This window comes from Carettochelys insculpta, chromosome 17, assembly GCF_033958435.1.
Source record: "Carettochelys insculpta isolate YL-2023 chromosome 17, ASM3395843v1, whole genome shotgun sequence".
NCBI classification, from domain to species: domain Eukaryota; kingdom Metazoa; phylum Chordata; order Testudines; family Carettochelyidae; genus Carettochelys; species Carettochelys insculpta.
The window spans coordinates 9,908,441-9,927,759 of record NC_134153.1 but is presented as its reverse complement, the minus strand read 5'-3'; the positions used below and the strand labels follow the sequence as shown (position 1 = coordinate 9,927,759).

The 19,319-nt window shown below is 45.2% G+C and overlaps 1 protein-coding gene across 2 annotated transcripts in view; it reads left to right on the top strand.

Annotated features, from left to right (window-relative positions):
• The window catches only part of SS18L1 (SS18L1 subunit of BAF chromatin remodeling complex), a 43,753-nt gene that overhangs the window by 2,857 nt on the left and 21,577 nt on the right, over positions 1-19,319 (top strand). Inside the window, exons 1-4 of one of the 2 annotated variants that reach the window (XM_075011682.1) lie at positions 811-930; positions 11,498-11,574; positions 13,922-14,006; positions 16,178-16,322. In XM_075011682.1, coding sequence (XP_074867783.1) covers positions 11,498-11,574; positions 13,922-14,006; positions 16,178-16,322 — 307 coding nt within the window. In that variant the 5' untranslated portion in view covers positions 811-930. Of the gene's footprint in view, positions 1-810; positions 931-11,497; positions 11,575-13,921; positions 14,007-16,177; positions 16,323-19,319 lie in introns of those variants that run through there. The other variant, XM_075011681.1, reaches the window with a different exon arrangement.

Here is a 19,319-nt window from a genome sequence, read left to right as displayed (position 1 = left end):
AGCAGGCACAGTGTAGTGGTCTGCAAGTACACCCCCATGCCTGGTAATGAGGCAGCCCTTCTGTGTGCACAAATACAGATGCAAGTGAAATGTTGAGCTGTATGTGGGGGTAGCTGTTGGCTATGATACAGGCATATGATAATGCTGCTTTTTTCAATTTTTCATATTTGGTCCTGTGGCTGGATATAACTTTGTCAAAAATCATTCCTTAAATAGAATAAGCTGTTATATGGATAAATTAATATTTACTTTGTGTGGAAAATATTGAATGTTTCATATTTCCTGATGATAAAGTAAATTTAAAAACGCAGGCACAATTCTGCAAATGCTGAATACCAGGAATAGTACTCTTGACCATGGACATCTTCACGACTGACTTTAATGAAACGACTCATAGTAGGTGTAGATCCTCAAAGGTATTTAGGGGTGCGTCTACACTTGCATTCCTCTTTCGAAAGAGATATGCAAATGAGGTAAATAAAAAATGCAAGTGAGGCATAAATTTGCATATTTTGCACTGTATTTGCATATTCTAATTTCGAAAGAGCTTCTTTGAAAAGAAGAAAGTCAGTGTAGATGCTGCTCTTTCGAAAGTAAACTCCATCTTCGAAAGAATCCTTCCCATTAAATAAAGGAAAGAAGGATTATTTTGAAGATGGGGTTTACTTTCGAAAGAGCAGCATCTACACTGGCTTTCTGCTTTTGAAAGAAGCTCTTTCAAAATTAGAATAGGCAAATAAGCTGCCAAATACGCAAATTTATGCCTCATTTGCATTTTCAATTTACCTCATTTGCATACCTCTTTCAAAAGAGGAATGCACGTGTAGACGCACCCTAGATGTCTAATTGCCATTGATTTCAGCGGAGTTAGACAGCTAAGCATTTTGAGGATCTTGGTCTAAGTTGTTCTTCAGATCAGGCCCTAACTTGGTAAGTATTGCCTTCTTTTTTATCTCTCCAGTCTTTCATTTTAGAAATTTCACCACAGATTATCAAGGAAATAATAAAAAATACAATAGCAGGCCCTAAACTCACGAAGAAGTTGGTGAAGACCAAAATAATTCTTTATTCTTGAAAGCATTTTAAAAAAAGCAAAATGTGAATTTTAAGAAATGTAGATTGTTATTAAATGTTCTCTCTCATTTTGCCCAGTAACACTAATTTTTTGAAAACAAGTCAACCACTAGAACTTGCTTAAGGCATAGACTAGTCAGTTGAAACTTTTGACCTATTCCACTGGCATATGTCATCTCACTCATGTCTAGTTACTCAAAACATTTCTTTCGGAACAGAGCTACTTCAGAGAGCAATAACACATTCAGGGATGTAATTCTCCTGTGAATGCAGTTTCAGTCTAGTCAGAGATGCAGATTTCAAACTGTTCCTTCAAGTGCAGTACACTTCACGTACTAGCTTAATTAGTTGTATTGCAAGGCTGGATAGTCTGGAATTATTTTTTAGGAACTTAATCGATAGTATGGTTACATGGACATTTTGAAAAGGCATTTTAGAATCAGGTGCAGATATTTAGTGGAGAAAGTGCCTCTGCGTGGCAACAATCTGTCTGGCATTAAGGACTAACTAAGTATGCCCATTGATTCTGTATACTTTAGATAAATCCTCTAAAAACGTAACTGCCTATAACTGTACTATACAAATGCTGAGCAAGTGCCTCAGCAAAGACACTTGGATGAAGCTGTATTTTGTCTAAACACTTGTAAATTCCAACACATAACTTTTGATTAGAATAGAACCATTTCATGGCTTAATGCCCATTTCAAACTAACCTCAGACTTATTTACTAGCCTGTAAGACTATTTTTAGCCTGAGGAGCTGTAAAGGGTATATTGTTGGCCCTATCAAAAGTTTTTACTCAGATTCAGTGGTCTGAGATAACAGAAAATACTAATTAACAGTAAAATGGTTATTAATCTACTTTTTCCGTGATGATGATGGGCAGTGCTCAGATATCTAATAAATGGAAAAGGAAAGATCCATATTTCAGAACAGACCTTTAAACATTGTACATAACTGGCAATGGAGTTACAAAGCTTTCCTGATACTGTAAAAGTATCTGTTTGGGAATTGTTGTGTGAAATGTGCTCCTGAAGGAGAAATATTAGGACAACATGTGTACCTCTACTCAGACTTATGTTGTAAATCTACTAAAAGAGCATGTATATGAACTAATGGATTTTTGATTCATAACAGAGGAAGCTTATATGACTGTTGGTCCCAATATTAAAAAGAGGTTTCCAGGGCTGCTCCATAAGTACTATATTTCCAGTAAATGTGCTTGCAGACCACATTTAGCATACAAATAGTTGCTCTTTGTAGCAGAGATTATTCCACATACTGCACTGCATTGTATTAGGCCTGTTTTTGGCCTGTGGAGAACAAAAAGGCATTTTGAGGATGGTGCAGAATGAGGTGTCAAACCATATGGAGATACCTCACAAGCTGACTAGATTTGTATCCTGGCTGATATGCAGCCTATTGAGAATCTAGCAGTTATGTGTCCTCTGGACCAAGAGTGATGGTTACTTAAGATGTTACTTTTGCCAGAGTTCCTAAGTGAACATTTTCATATATGTACACAGCAGACCTCCCAACTTACGCAGAGATTGCATTATTGCGCATCCCCACGTAAGTCAAATTTTGCGTTACTTGAGGGAGCCAAGAAACTAACCAGCATAGCAGTCCTGGACAGTTTCTTGTCACCTGTGAGCAGCAGGGAGCTGAGAGCCAGCAGTTTCACAGATCCTGTCAGGCGTGGCAAGAGTCAGGCTGCTGCCCCTGATAGGAGTGGTTTCACAGCTCCTGTCAGGCGTGGCAGCCTGACTCTTGACTGCTGCCACTGGCAGGTGCTGGGAAACTGACCAGCATAGCAGCGCTGATCAGTTTCCTGTGAGTAGCAGGGAGCTGGTGCCTGGCTCCTGGCTGCTGCCCACTCACAGGAGACAGGAAACTGACCAGCACTGCTGCACTGGTCAGTTTCCCGCTCCCCTGAGAGCGGGGCAGCCCAGAGCCAGACACCATCTCCCACCACTCAGTCACATTAACCCGAGGTTCGTGCAGCTTGAGTGTGTGTGTCTCAGGGTTCTACTGTATATATGTTTCATATCCCAGATCAGTGAAATTATATATGTAGCAAAAAGGACCTCCCATATCTGTTAAACTGGGGCCTCCTGTGCTAATTGTAGTTGCAGGAAACCATACAGCTGCAGGAAACCAGGATCAGATAGGAGTCAGTTGATAAAGTTTGTTTGAGATAAAAGCTGCAGGGTGTCCGATGACCCAAGTACACAGCTCTTCATAAAGTATCAATTTGGTGATCTTTTGTGGCTTAAGGAACAGTGGAATTTTTCATTGTCTGCAAACGTTAGCCTCTCTGCATCATCTGTGAAACATATGTTTTTATGCAAATATCATGAAGTTTTGGTTTTACAGCTGTCACATTTGTCAGGTATCATTCTTTTTTTTTCATTATGTAAAGACTATTACATGCAAGAAAGGAAACTTCGCAAATTCAACAAAAATGTAAAATTTAAGCATGTTCTTGTGACATTTCCATGTAGTATTCTGAAGCTCAGATTTGGAGCTGATGATTAGTGTTTAATACAATATGTAGGTGCGTGTTGTACAATCCTCCTTTTATCCAGAGAGTCTACATTCTTCCCATGGCATCTACATATCTGCCTTTTCCCATCTATTATATAAGGGTCCACAGTAGTCTGAGGCTATGTCTACACTACATGATAAAGTCGAATTTAAGGCAGTTAGCTTGATTTTACTGTGTTACTTTCTTCACTGTAAACACCGTTAGATCACTTTTAGGCAGTGCTAAGGTCAGTATTATAACACTGTGGAAAGTTACTTAACGAAGCGTCAAGTTGGAGTTTGAAAGTTCAAATTAAGGCTAGTGTGGAAACGCCATGTCTTTTAATAGACTTTATTAGACACCCCAGGTGTCCCGTATGTATCCCACAATGCCCAACAGTCCTCTTCTCTGGTTGCTTGCATGTCCACTTCTCTCCAGATGTGCAGGAATTAGGTAACAGGAAGCCCATGGGAGGGGGGTCATGCTTGTATGAGAGGCTGAGAAACTTCTTTCTCCCTTTGCTATCAGCGTGGTGAGTGCATCTACCCATTAAAAGTAGCCCCAACACAGAGTTCATAGTTCTGTTTCTACCTCTGCAAGATTACCACTTGAATTTTTTTTTTTAATAGCGCTGGTGCCAGCCTCTGCCCCACCACATCACATGGCAGCTAGGCTGTTATGGGGGTCATGCTTGTATGAGTGGCCAAGAAACTTCTTTTCTGCGGTCAACATTTGTGCAGGGCCCGTCCTCCCTCCCCCACAGGTGCCAGGCAGTCAGGGTCTTTCCCGTGCCCAACCACATCACGTGGCTAGCCGCGACCCAATAAAAGGACGTGCCTGCTGTTCAGTGTGGACCATGCTTCCAGCTTGCATGTGGTAAGGGCTCCAAAAGTGGGAAAGATTTTGTGGGGCTTGCTGCCACTGGGGAAAGTCTCCCCTGGCAGCTAAGATTTTCCAGGGCTTGCCCTCTCCCTGCCTGAGCAACACTGAAGGGACCATTTCAACTGGCCCTTCATCCTCTGATCTCCCCTAATCCCCCCCATGGGATGAGGGGGGCCAACCCCCAATAGTCAATCAGCGCTGGGCCGCCCACCTGAGCAACACTGAAGTGACCATTTCAATTGGCCCTTCATCCTCTGATCTCCTGAAACCGCCCCCCCAAATGGAATGAGGGGAGCCAGCCTCCTAACAGGCAGTCAGGGCTTGCCTCCCCACTTGAGCAACTGCTTGTTGAAATTTGGCAAGCCCCATCTTGGACAACTCTGCGTAGTGTAGTGGGAAGCCAAAAACCTTTTTCCTAACCTTTTCCATCCTTCTCTTTCTTCAAGCTTTGGCAAATTCCTTACCAAATGGCCCCCTTAAGATGGGAAAAGTCGCTGAAGGGGCAGTTGAGAAGACACAGACACCCGCTACTTTTTGTAAAATCTTTGATAGTTCTGCTATAAAAGCAAGAGATTTCAGTTAATTTGACGATCTTTGTTGATGCATTCTTTCCAATCTTTGGGGTTTTTTTGGCAAATTTCTGAAGAAATGACCCCCTTAAGACAGGGAAAAGTGGCTGGTGGGCCATTTGAGATGATACAGACTCCTGGCTGATCTGAGGGCAGAGAAGCATTCATGCATGTGTAAATTTGGCAAGCCCTGTCCCCCATGTTGGACACCTCTGTGTAATGAACTGGGAAGCCAAAAATCCTAACTCACAAAAATCTCTTTTTTTCCAAACCTTTATTATCCTACTCTTTCTTCAAGCTTTGCATTGTTCCTTTATTATTTTCAGGGATCATGTTTCTGTAATCAAGGGAGGGGGGACAGTGGCTGGAGGGCCGGTTGAAAAGACTCAGACACCTGCTGCTTTTTGTAAAATCTTTGATAATTTACTTATGAAAAGCAATGGCTGTTTGCTTTCTGCGGGAGGGCAATGAGGGCAATACAATCTGGGAAGATGACATTACATACCCACAACCATTTGTGGGGCATTTTTTTTCCAATACTGCACCAGCAAAAATACCCAGAATGCTATGGGGCTCAGGGAACCGTGGGATAGGTTCCCACAGTGCTGCTGCAACATTTGGCGATTGAGTGTGGCAGCAATAAGTCAACTTTGTGGGGAATTTGTTGGGAGGCAAGGATATGCAAATTTGAATTCATAAAACCCAGAATTACAATATCAATTTTAATAAATTAGAATTTATCTCATTGTGTAGATGTAGTCTCATGGATTCTAGTTTTCAAAAATCTTTCAGGCAAACTCTAGCAATATCTCTCAGTGGGCCCACATGGACATACAACCTATGTTCTGCTCATCTCTAAGAGACAGTGAAAATACATTCATAAGGCCTGGTACTGGAATGTAAAAGGGACATAAACAAATTTCAACATTTCCTTTTAATGCCATATTCATGTGTGCATTTTAAATCAAATTTCCAACATATTTTATATGGTAAGATTTCAGGAGCAAGGACCGTTTACTATATCTTCATGCAGCCCCTAGCATGATGGGGACCTCACCTGTTTGAGCCCTCTAACTGCTACCACATTATTAATGTTAAGTAAGAGTAATAACTACCAAAATAAACACATCACATTGTCATATTTGTTTGTTACAGTATTAACTACCAGTGAGATATAAGCCAAAAGTATAGCCTTTGTGAGCTGTATTTTTATAGAAATATTTCTAAACTAATATAAGGTGTATCAGCTTTCATTTTTGATAGTATGGCCAAAATGTCAGATTTACTTATTTTTCCTCCATTTAAAAGGAATTCAAAATTGTAAACTTTGTGGGTTATGTTTAATGAATGTTTCATAAAAAACTGCTCTGAAACCAGAACAATGCACTGGGCATTTTAATATGGGAGTCTTGTGTCTTTTTAGCTGCGTCTACACGAGCCGGCTACTTCGAAGTAGCCACGCCAACTTCGAAATAGCGCCCGCCACGTCTACACGTGGCGAGTGCTATTTCGAAGTTGAAATCGACGTAAGGCGGCGAGACGTCAAAGTTGGTATCCCCAACAGGAGATGGGAATAGCGCCCTACTTCAACATTGAACGTGTAGTAGACAATCCACGTCCCGCAGCATTGAAAGAGCGGGATCCGTCATGGCGGCCATCAGCTGAGGGGTTGAGAGACGCTCTCTCCAGCCCCTGAGCTCTATGGTCACTGCGTGCAGCAGCCCCTTAAAGCTCCCCGCCCCCTGCGTTCCTGTGCAGGAAGCTGAGAGCACGTGCAGGTGGCAGCACTGCCACGCGGTCAGCGTGCACGCCCGCAGCAGCCGCAGCCCAACACTCCCGCATCAATGGCAGCCAGCCAGCCCCCCAAGCGCCTCCAGGGCACCCCCCATCCCCAAGGACAGCCAGGGCTCCCAGGCTGGCACCCAGCCGGGGAAGAGGCAGCGGGGCCCCTCCTGGACGGAGGCCGAGATCCGGGACCTGCTGGGGCTCTGGGGCGAGGAGGAGGTGCTCCAGGTAATGGGGAGCAAGAGGCGGAACGCGGATGCGTTCGCTCGGCTGGCCGAGGGCCTGGCTGCCCGGGGTCACCCTGCCTGCACTCCTGACCACGTCAGGAGTAAGGTTAAGGAGCTGCGGCAGGGTTACGCCCGGGCCCGGGATGTGGCCAGCCGATCTGGGGCTGCCCCCGCCACTTTCCCCTTTTACAGGGAGCTCAGGTCCATCCTGGGCCCCCGGTACACCTCCTCCCTCCCCGGCCACTCTTGACACCTCAGCCGACGAGCCCCAGCAGGCCCCGGAGACGGAGCCCGCCCCAGAGGCAAGCCCTGCACCCCAGGGGCCCCCCCACAAGCCCACCCTTGGGATGTCGGAGGACAAGGAGGGGGACTCCTCCAGCGACAGGGGGCTCCAGATCGCCATCCTGTCCCGGAGCTCCAGCAGGGCGTCCGCCCAGTGGGTGTCCCCCGACCGTGGGAGTGGACCGTCAGGTATGTACCCCCCCAGTGCACACCCCGGGGGTTAAGGGGCGGGGAAAAGAGACATGACCAGGACCCACCACATGCACAGATGACCATGGCCCCAAGGACAGCAGTGGCATGTCCCTCAGAAGAGTGCATCAGCCCCTGCCCCCCAGCAGGAACAGCGCCATGCCCCATCGCTGGGGATGGGGGGAGCAGAACCTAGGGTCCCCTGGGGGGGCGGGTCGGACACCCATCAGCAGCAGCAGCATCTCCCGGGGACGGAGATGGGGAACCATCAGCAGAGGGGTGGGGGGACAAGGGCCACGGGTCAGGGCCCACACTAACGGCTGTCTCCACTCTTCTTCCCCCATGTGTTCCGTAGCTGCACCATCGGAGGGCCCGGAGAGCGCCGGCGAGGTGTCCATGGTCCCAGAGAGCCCACCGGGGCCATCCCAGCAGGCCAGCCCCTCGGCGGAGTACCAACCAGCCCCAGGACGGGGCCGACGGCAGAGCCACCAGAGGACGGCCACGGAACCCCAGCTGCTCGCGACCCTCCGGCGTCAGCTGGAGGTGTCGGAGCGGCGGCTGGAGCTCCAAGAGTGAGCGCTGGCCTGGCACCAGGAGGCTTGGGGGGCCTCCATGCGGACCTTTGAGCACATAGCAGAACACCTGGCCCCCCATGCCGTGCTGCCCGCCACTCTGCCCGCCGCTCCGACCGCTGCTCCAACCGCCGTCCCACCTCCATCCGCCACCCTGGGGCCTGCCACCGAGGGGGACCTGGGGCCTGCGGACACCAGCCGGCCGTATTTGCTGGTGTGCCCAGCCTCAGCCAGGGCTCTGGCCAAGGCGAGGGTCATGCCCTCCAACCCCGGGCGCCGGACATTAGAGGGGTGCGGGGCCGAGGACGTGACCCGCCCCTCCTTTGTACATATCCCCCATTTGTAAATAGTTTGTGTTGGACCCCTGTTCTGTTCTGCTACCTGCACCCCCATGTAAATAGTTCCCCCCTTTATATATATATATATATATATATATATATGATTAATAAGAGAATGCACTGTTTGGTTTCAAACAACATGTCCATTTATTTGCCAGAAAAGTGGGGGGGGATGCTCTTGGGTGCTCTGTGGTGTGGGCGTGGGGGCAGGGAGTGTTGTGGAGGATGGGGGGTGCAGTGGGTGGCCTGCCAGCGTTCACCCCACAGCCTGGTCAAAATGGGCCCACAGGGCTTCCTGGACCCGGATCCCCTCGGGGTCGACCTGGCGACTGGGGGCAGCGGGTGGCTGCACATCGGCCCTGCCAGCCTCCACAGCCCAGCCCTGCAAGAACGCCTCTCCCTTGCTCTCCACCAGGTTGTGGAGTGCGCTGCACGCGCCCACAACCTGGGGGATGTTGGTGGGGCCTGCATCCAGGCGGGTGACGAGACACTTCCAGCGCCCTTTGAGGCAGCCGAAAGTGCCCTCGACCACCTGGCGCGCATGGTTCAACCGCGTGTTGAACCGCTCCTGGCTGGCTGTGAGATGGCCTGTGTAAGGGTGCATGAGCCAGGGCCGGAGGGGGTACGCCGTGTCTGCGACGATGCAGAGGGGCATGGTGGTGTCCCCCACAGGGATCTCCCACTGGGGGATGTAGGTCCCCGCCTCCAGCCAGCGGCACAGGCCCGAATTTCTGAACACCCGGGCGTCGTGGGTGCTGCCAGGCCAGCCAACATAAATGTCCAGGAAGCGGCCCCGGCTGTCCAGCAAGGCCTGGAGGACCACCGAATGGTAGCCCTTCCTGCTGGGAAGCGTCCTCTGCTGTGCTCCAGGGCACGGATGGGGATATGGTCCCATCCAGAGCGCCAAAGCAGTTTGGGAAGCCCAGGCTGGCAAACCCCACGATGGCAGCATCCGGGTCCCCAAGCCGCACGAGCCTGTGGAGGAGCAGGGCATTGATTGCGCGGACGACCTGCAGGGGAAGGACATGAGAGAGCACCAGTGAGGGGTGTGCAGGGTGTGTATGGCCCTCCACCCCAGGGCTCCCCACCACAGGGTTCCCGCCCCCCCCCCCCGGGCTCCCCCTCGCGGGTCCTCTTACCTCCATGAGGACAGCCCCGACAGTGGCCTTGCCCATGCCAAACTGCTGCCCTACGGATCAGTAGCTGTCTGGAGTGGCCAGCTTCCAGACAGCGATGCCGACCCACTTCTCGACAGTGAGGGCACATCGCATGGAGGTGTCCTGGTGCTGTAAGGCAGGGGTGAGCCACTGGCAGAGCTCCAGGAATGTCTGCCGGCTCATGCGGAAATTCTGGAGCCAGCGCTCGTTGTCCCACTAGCCGAGCACCAGCCGTTCCCACCAGTCCGTGCTCGTGGGGTAGCTCCAGAGCCGGCGGCGTGTGCGGCGCGGGGGGGCGGGGGTCGGAGGGCAGCAAGGTATGGGGCCACTTCCTCATCCCCTGGAGGCAGCTCCTCTTCCACAAATAAAAGATGATCAGTTGCCTCCTGCATAGCATTGAGCAAGGCAAGCACTGCTCCTGCAGGGGCGAGTGTGTGGACCTCTGGCGGCTGCTGCTGCTGCTGCTGGGGGTCCATACTGCTTCGACCAGGTGTGCGTGCCTGTGGCTCTGCAGACCGCGTGCTGTGCAGGCTGAGTGTGTCTGGGAGGGGCCCTTTAAGGGAGCGGCTTGCTGTTGCCCCAGAAGTGCTAGTCCGCCCCATGACCCTGTCTGCAGCTGTTCCTGGCACTCTTATTTCAATGTGGGCCGCTGTGGTGTGTAGACGCTCCCCTGCAGCACCTACTTCGATGTAGTGCTGCCCAACATTGACGTTGAACATCGATGGCACCAGCCCTGGAGGACGCGTAGACGCTATTCATCGAAATAGCTTATTTCGATTTCGCTACATCAAAATAAGCTATTTCGATGTAGCGTCCCCGTGTAGACGTAGCTTTTGTCATATTCTTCTGTTCTATTATTTTTACTCAGGCATAAAATATAACTATTAGGCTACGTCTACACGTGAAGCCTACTTCGAAGTAGCTTATTTCGATATAGTGACATCGAAATAGGCTATTTCGATGAATAACGTCTACACGTCCTCCAGGGCTGGCAACGTCGATGTTCAACTTCGACGTTGCACAGCACCACATCGAAATAGGCGCAGCGAGGGAACGTCTACACGCCAAAGTAGCACACATCGAAATAAGGGTGCCAGGCACAGCTGCAGACAGGGTCACAGGGCGGACTCAACAGCAAGCCGCTCCCTTAAGGGGCCCCTCCCAGACACAGTTGCACTAAACAACACAAGATCCACAGAGCCGACAACTGGTTGCAGACCCTGTGCATGCAGCATGGATCCCCAGCTGCGGCAGCAGCAGCCAGAAGCCCTGGGCTAAGGGCTGCTGCACACGATGACCATAGAGCCCCGCAGGGGCTGGAGAGAGGGCGTCTCTCAACCCCTCAGCTGATGGCCGCCATGGCGGACCCCGCAATTTCGATGTTGCGGGACGCGCAACGACTACACGGTCCCTACTTCGATGTTGAACGTCAAAGTAGGGCGCTATTGCTATCCCCTCATGGGGTTAGCGGCTTCGACGTCTCGCCGCCTAATGTCGATGTTAACTTCGAAATAGCGCCCAACACGTGTAGCCATGACGGGCGCTATTTCGAAGTTAGTGCCGCTAATTCAAAGTAGCATGCACGTGTAGACATGGCTTTACAGACTAAGACTAACACAAAATGGACTCCCCCCCAGTATTTTCTATTATATTCATGTTCAATAAATAAATTTGACATTTGGGAGTAGTTGGAAGTTTTGATTCCATATCAATGTTCCTGTTCCAGTCAAGGAACTTCATAGTGAACTAGAGGACACTGACACACACAAAGAACCATCACGCTAAGAATGAATGAATATGGAGTATTACAGAAGGAAGAAACATATAGTTGAACTTGGTGTGTTTTAGTTTTATTGCATAGTAATAAATATTTTGGTCATTTTTCTTTTATCCAGATGCTAGATGAAAATCACCACTTAATACAGTGTATTATGGATTATCAGAGCAAAGGCAAAACAGCAGAATGTACTCAGTGAGTATTATGTACTTCGAAATATTTTGAATATTATTCCTATCCTTACCAAAAAGTGCAAGAATATTCTGAATAGTGCTACACAACTGCCACTGGCAGTATTTGGAATGCTAATTTTCTAACATTTATCACGTATCAACAAGTGTACATTATTTTTGGGACACAATACTTTTTCACCTTGAATATTTTAAGCAGTGAAGTTGTACAAAATACGAGGATCAATAATCTATTTTATATTTTACAAACTTTAGGTGTCTGTCTCTCTGTCTGTGAGCGTGTTTGTTCAAGAACTCCTCCTAAACAGTAAGAACTAGAACCACCAAATTTTAGTATGATAAAAGGAAGCTGCATAACTTAAAGCTAGGTAAATTTTGGTTGTGCCCAGACGATGGGACGTGTCTGGAATTCAGTTGTTTCTCATAAAATGCAAAGTGAGCAGTCTGGTAGGAGAGACAGTTACACTGCAGAATGAGCACAGGGGAACAGCAAGGGGCCACAGATGGGGACCAGGATAACTGCAATCCCATTGGGCCAGCTGGGGCAGGGACAGAGAAAGGGGACAGCAGTCTACTGTATATTTCAGACACTTTGTGTGTCTGTCTGTTCCCGAGCCAGGTGACATGCACCTTTCCCCTGTTCTGCTTGCTGGAGCTGCAGCAGCCATGGACAGGTGCTTCTCACCTGGCTCCAAGCTGCTGCAGTGAAAGAGGCCTGGAGTTGTTCTCTCCCCTCAGGGCTGTGTGCATACAGAACCCCTCATACCCAGCCATACCCCAAAACCCAAGCAATGCTGGCAAATCTCCTACTATATCATAGCAAAGGAAAAACTGTGGAACTCAAGACAGTAGTGGTGTTGGTGATAAGAGGTGAGGAACACCTTCTAAAAATAAGCAAGAAAGTTGAATATTTCCACAGTTTTCAAAGGAGAATTTTAATCTGACCATAGTTTGTGACTTGCACATTGTTATCCTCAGTGAAAGAAGAATAGTGGGAATGAGGAAGGATCATAGCAGTTTTGTTTTTTAAAAACAGTGAAGAGTAACTTGAAATGTATATTTTGACCTGATCCTGAGTTATTTTGCATGCAGAACTTCCACTAAAATCAAGTGTGGATCATCTGTGGGACTGGCCCATGTGAGAAGAAAATTATGAGGAATTTGGAGTTCTGCCTGGAAAACAACAGCATTTTCTTTTAGGACCCAATCCTGCACTCATGATGCAGGCAAAATGCCTAGGTTTGGTCAATTATCGAATGATGCATTCATGCTGTTTTTAAAAACTTGGCCAATTAGCACATGAGAAGAGTCTTTACCATATGAAAATGAAAGCTAGGATACGTTTGGTTCTTAAAAGCTATATTCCTCTTATGAGCCTTGTACAGGGAACTCCAATGACAGAAATTAGGCTTGTACAGTCAGGGAGACTAGCTCTGCATAGAATTTTGTAAGCTCTGGCATCCATAAAGAAAATAATTAATCTTCTGCATATTCTCAACACATCACTTAGGGTGCTACACAGAAAAGTTATTTCGGAATAACTGCTGCACAGCAAAACTGCTATTTTGAAATAATTTCAAAATAGCAGATGGCGTATTTTGAATTCTGTAAGCCTCATTCTATGAGTATTGCCTATTCTGAAATTATTGTTTAGGAATATGATCTGTATAGACATGGAATAGGAGCTATTTCAAAATAACCTATTCTGGAATAGCTTATTCCAAAATAATGCTGTTGTGTATACACAGAACAGTGATTGCAAGTGCCTATCTTTTTATGTGCTTCCAGGGTTTGTCATCTGAAATAGGCTCTATTGTATGTGGACACACTATTTCAGAATAAGTTTTGCTTATTTTGGGGCTTCCCTGTATTTTGGACACATTATTCTGGAATAGTTTATTTTGGAATAACTCCAGAATAAGCTATTCCAGGCTATGCCTACACTACAGTGATCTTTTGAAAGAAGTTCTTCTGGAAGATCTCTTCTGAAAATCTGTCTTTAGAAAGAGTGTGTCCACACACAAAAAAGCAGATTGGAAGATCAGTCTGCTCTTGTGACACAGTGTCCTTGCAGCCCCCATTCTTTTGAAAGAAAGGACTAGGGATCAAAAAATCAGGTGCCATGAAGACTGCTCTTTCAAAAAAAGTGCCCGGGGAGCATCTAAACATGTTTTCTTTCAAAAGACACTTTCCAAAGGAGGCACTCTTCCTGAACTGGGAGTAGAAGATGGCTTCCAGAGGAAGAACTGCGTTCTTTTACAGAGAAGCCAAGCCTATAGTGAATTCATGAAATGGGATATATTGGTATTGCTAACTCTTCCCAAAGTAAGTTCTATTTCTTATCTTTTTAGATACCAACAAATCTTGCACAGAAATTTGGTTTACTTGGCAACTATAGCAGATTCTAACCAGAATATGCAGTCCTTGCTTCCTGCAGTAAGTACCAATACTAATATGAAATACAATGTTGACTGTACTTGAGACAATTCTTTGAGTATTGATTGGTGACAAAAAATTGCTACGACCTAGCCATTTTTAATAAATGTTTTTAGGAAAAAATACTGAAACAGGTCAGAATTTCAATGGATAGTAATAGAAAAACCACTATATGCATGTTTCTGTTGTTTTTAAAATATTTATTTGGACTGTTTTTAATCCAGCCACCTGCAGAACCAGATACCCAAATTTCCATGAATCCAACCAAATGTACAAGTTTCAATAACATATATTTAAAATCTCTAAATAACCAAAAATTACTTTTCTGTACTTTAAAATATTGCAATTATGGCTACGTCTACACGTGCCCCAAACTTTGAAATTGCCACGCAAATGGCCATTTCGAAGTTTACTAATGAAGCGCTGAAATGCATATTCAGCGCTTCATTAGCACGCGGGTGGCCACGGCACTTCGAAATTGACACGCCTCGCCGCCGCGCGTCTCGTCCAGACGGGGCTCCTTTTCGAAAGGACCCCTCCTACTTCAAAGTCCCCTTCGAAGTCCCCATCAGCTCATGGGAATAAGGGGACTTCGAAGTAGGCAGCGTCCTTTCGAAAAGGAGCCCCGTCTGGATGAGACGTGCGGCGGCAAGGCGCGTCAATTTCGAAGTGCCGTGGCCACCCGCATGCTAATGAAGTGCTGAATAGGCATGTCAGCGCTTCATTAGTAAACTTCGAAATGGACATTTGCGTGGCCATTTCGAAGTTTGGGGCACGTGTAGACACAGCCTATATGTGATAATATCTCAGGACCTTCTTATGCTTAAGCCAAGTGCTGTGTGTGCCATTAGAAATTTCCAGTTGCCACGGTACAAGACTACTCTTTCTAGTCCTGAAAATACCAATACATTGTTCCTTAAATCTGCCACCAATTGAGGATTAAATGTTGCATAACATTTCTCCATAAGCTAGCAGCCTGTTTTTTGCAAGGCTCACACATGGTGATAAGCCTAGTGTAAGGATATGGTCCTGCACCGCTGAAGTCCATAGCAGTTTTGTCATTGACTTCTGTGGTGACAGAATCTTGCAAAATGTCTATGCCAAATTGAAAGATATGATCTGAAAGATATGGGGTTTATTTCTGCAGTACTTATGCAGAAAAAAACCCCCACTGACTTCAGACATTTTTGTCTGCATAGGAACTGTAAGATTGAAACCATATTTTCATATTATAGGCCAGAAGGGACTACTGTGATCATGCAGACCTTCTGCATAACAAAGAACATAGGATTTCCTTGATTTAATTCCAGTTTGAATTAGAGATCAACCTTTAGGAAAACATCTAACCTTGATTAAAAATAATTTTCAGAGATGGAAAATCCACCATAATCCTAAGGTAAATTGTTCCAGTGCCTAATTGTTAAAAAATTGCACCTCATTTTGAATTTGAATTTGTCTATCTTCAGCTTCCAGAGACAGGGCCATGTTATACCTTTATCTGCTCTCTTATAAAAGAGGCTTCTTTTATCAGTTTTTGTTCTCAATGTAAGTACTAAAGACTGTTCATGTCTGTTTTCTTTCATATGGCTCAAATTTCTTAACTAATTCCAGTTGTTCTGAAGATGTTCTGTAGACTCATGGTCAGGTCTAATGCCCTTACTCAGGCAAAATTTTCATTGATTTAAATGAGAGTTTTGTTTGAGTAAATTGACAGGCTTGGGTTCTATGTGTTTTGATTCTGCAGTGAACTTCTTTCCTAATTGATTTAGAAAATACCATTGGCACAGTGCTCTAATTAAAGATGTGTGTTATAAATGTTAATTCCTGCAAACCCTTACTTACATGAATAGTCCTTGCCCCAGTATGTAGCCTCACTGACCTCAGTGAGGCAATGGTGTATGATGAAATTCACCACTGTGCAAAGAGGCTGTCACAAGGAATGTGTTTCACTTCGGGCTCTGGGGGGAATGTTGTACCTTGTGCAGTTTGCTCTGCAGTCCTCTACATTTCACCTCTAAGGAATACTTATATGGTTAGTGGGATCATACCCCAAATCTGTAAAAACAGTTTCAGCTGAGTCAGGGTGTATTCATAAGGTTAGTTTCAGAGTTATGCTTTTTTCTAATTCAAATGTAACCAAAAATCTGCTTTCCTCTTCTTCTTGTTTGCAGCCACCAACGCAAAACATGAATTTGGGCCCAGGAGGAATGACTCAGAGTGCATCCAACCAATCTCTCCATTCACAGAGTAATCTTGGTGATGCAATTGGGACAGGCCTGCCTCCTTCCTCCCTCATGCAGAGTCAGATTAGCAATGGTGAGCTCCATTCCTCTTTGTGCTGCTTTATGGTTGCCCAGCAACAAACTCATTAATGCAGAATATACTTAGAAGAGGTCTTCTAGAGCTCTGTAACTCACCTTTCAGGCACATGGGAATTTCAGATACATGCTGAAATATTCACAAAATGGCTACAGCTTGTACTGCTGCTTGGATTCTGCAGGGGCTCTAATTTACTTAACAGATTTGTGTAGGGAAAATAAATATAAAACACTATTTAAAAACATGCAATGAAAATCACCAATGAAAAGATACTTTAAAAGTAAATACCCCATGGCTGTGTGTACACTTGCATTCCTCTTTCGAAATAGGTATGCAAATGAGGGAAATCGAAAATGCAAATAAGGCGCAGATTTGCATATCTGGCACCTCATTTGCATATTCTTACTTTGAAATAGTTTCTTTCAAAAGAAGAAAACCAGTGTAGACACTGCTCTTTCAAAAGTAAACCCCATCTCCAAAAGAATCCTTCTTCCCATTAAAAAAAAAAAGGGAAAAAGGATTCTTTCGAAGATGGGGTTTTACTTTCAAAAGAGCAGTGTCTACACTGGTTTTCTTCTTTCAAAAGAAGCTATTTCGAAATAAGAATATGCATACCTCTTTCAAAAGAGGTATGCAAGTCTAGACACAGCCTAATAGTTTATTTTTAAAACATACATTGAGTTGTACATTGCAACCCTTTTGCCCTCATCCAAGCAGCCCCATAAAGTTCAATAGGGTGAAGCAGGGGTTGTTTAAATGAGATCAGGTCTTCTGACTTCAGCGTTCTTCTTAGGTAAATACCTTGTCAGAAATAAAATGCAGTTATTTTAGATTCTTTTGCAAGAGTAGCCTTTAAAATGTGGTATGGTATAACCAAATAGGTCAAATAGCGATTTTAATGGAAAACTGTAAACTTAAAAAACACACTTCCATTTGAGTTTTTTATACCAGGGTTGTTACAAGAGCACCATAAATGAATGCAAGTGAAAGAGATTTTTTTTATTTTGTTTACATCATATATTTGACAATCAATGTTCATTTCATAATCATTTAGTAAACTTTCTCCTTTTGCTTTTGTTTTTACCAAAATGTCAAAGAAGAAAAAGAAGACTTTTTTTTAAAAAAAAAAGATTGTTCCACAAACATCGGCAGGAGGACTATGGGGCAGAATGTCATGAATCTATTTAACCTTTTTCTTAAACTTATTAGTGTCTCTAAATTGATGGAATCCTACTTAGAATAGTTCTGCAGCTTAAAGAAGTGGACATTTAGTATTTATTCTAGGCTTTCCTATTGCATTGTTCTTTGTGCCTGGTACTCAGTAACAATGTAAATCAATCAGTGAACTAAGCAGCTCCATTTTCATTATTGTTGTTGGGTTTTTTTTCCTTATATATTTTGTGTGTGAGAGAAAGGTCCCTCGAGACTGATGTCCTCTATTTATCCATGGAACAGGTAACAGCAAGAGCAGCAGCAGTTTACGTTTACACTGTGTTGCCCCAACAAAGTGTGTCAAACCTGACCTACGGGGACTCACTTCAAGGGATGAGAAGGTAGTTCAGCCTCAATGCCCAGACAATCCTTGCCCTCTGCTGAGAATGTCAGCAAAGCATCTGATTAGTGCCAGTTGATATTGTGACGAGAACAGCAATCCACTGGGAATTAGATTAAGACTAACAAACTAATTTCACATAGGCTCCTGACCAATCACCGAATGAAAGTAACTGTTTTGCAAACTGGGTACTCAGATGCACATGCAGTTCTGAAAATGGAAGGTTGAGTATTTGTGAAAGTGTTTGAGTGGCATGAATAAAGAACTGAAGTTCTCTATTTATTTATCAGAGGGGTAGCCATGTTAGTCTGTAGCTTCGAGAACAACAAGAAGTCTTGTGGCACCTTATAGACCAACAGACATTTTGGAGGATAAGCTTTCGTGGGCAAAGACCCGCTTCATCAGATGCGTGAGAGATGCATCTCATGCATCTGATGAAGCGGGTCTTTGCCCACAAAAGCCTATGCTCCAAAATATCTGTTAGTCTATAAGGTGCCACAAGACTTCTTGTTGTTCTATTTATTTAACATCACAGGTACAGCACAGGAGGCAGCAGTGCATGCTTCTGTGGACTGACTCTCTATTTTCCTCAGTCAGGTCTTAAAAGAATCCTCTCTAACAGTGAGAAGGTAGTTCAGTTCCCAATATCTATTCAGTCCTTAACAATTCTATGAGAGATGTTTCATGATGGGACAACAGTCTACTAGGAAGTGGACAGAAGCTACCACTAGCATTTCATATACGCCACCTGACACACCAAGTCAAAGTCAGTTATTTCCCAGGCCTTGTATGTACAGCTGAAACCACCCAAGCTTAAACAGTTAGCCTGCCAGCTCTATTGGCGCAGCTTGTAAAGTCTGTCTGTCATGCAAGTCATAGAACTGCTAATCCCATGCCTTCCACAATCCTGAATCAGACCCCCAAAATCATAAGTTTGGTTTTAAAAAAATCACAAGATTTGGAGGAAAAGAAAAGAAAAGAAAAGTTAGGTGCATTATATTTGCCTTCTGGTTCAAGCTTTAAGTACACTCGGGTAGTATTTTCAGTTTTTTAGCTGCAACCACTAGTGCCAGAAACCTACTGGGTTTTTAAAGTAAGCTGAAATTCCAGAGTAATAACATAACATCTGGGATCTTGGGCCTTAAGGAAACCAACAAAATACGTCAAGAGTGATCAGCAGTGTAGTTCATCCAGACTGCAATATTTGCAAAATCAATCAGCAGAAACACTCACACTCAGAGAGATTATCAACTCCATTTTTCATCCAAACTCCATGTTGTCTTCTGTTTCATTGAGGGACAAGTATATGCTTTATAAGATGTACATAACTGTAGGCTCAGACTTCAGCATCCATAAATTGGAATAGCTCCACAGACTTCAACCAAACTATACCAGTTTACTTTTGCTGAGACTGTGGTCAATAATCTCTTTGTAAGAGGGAA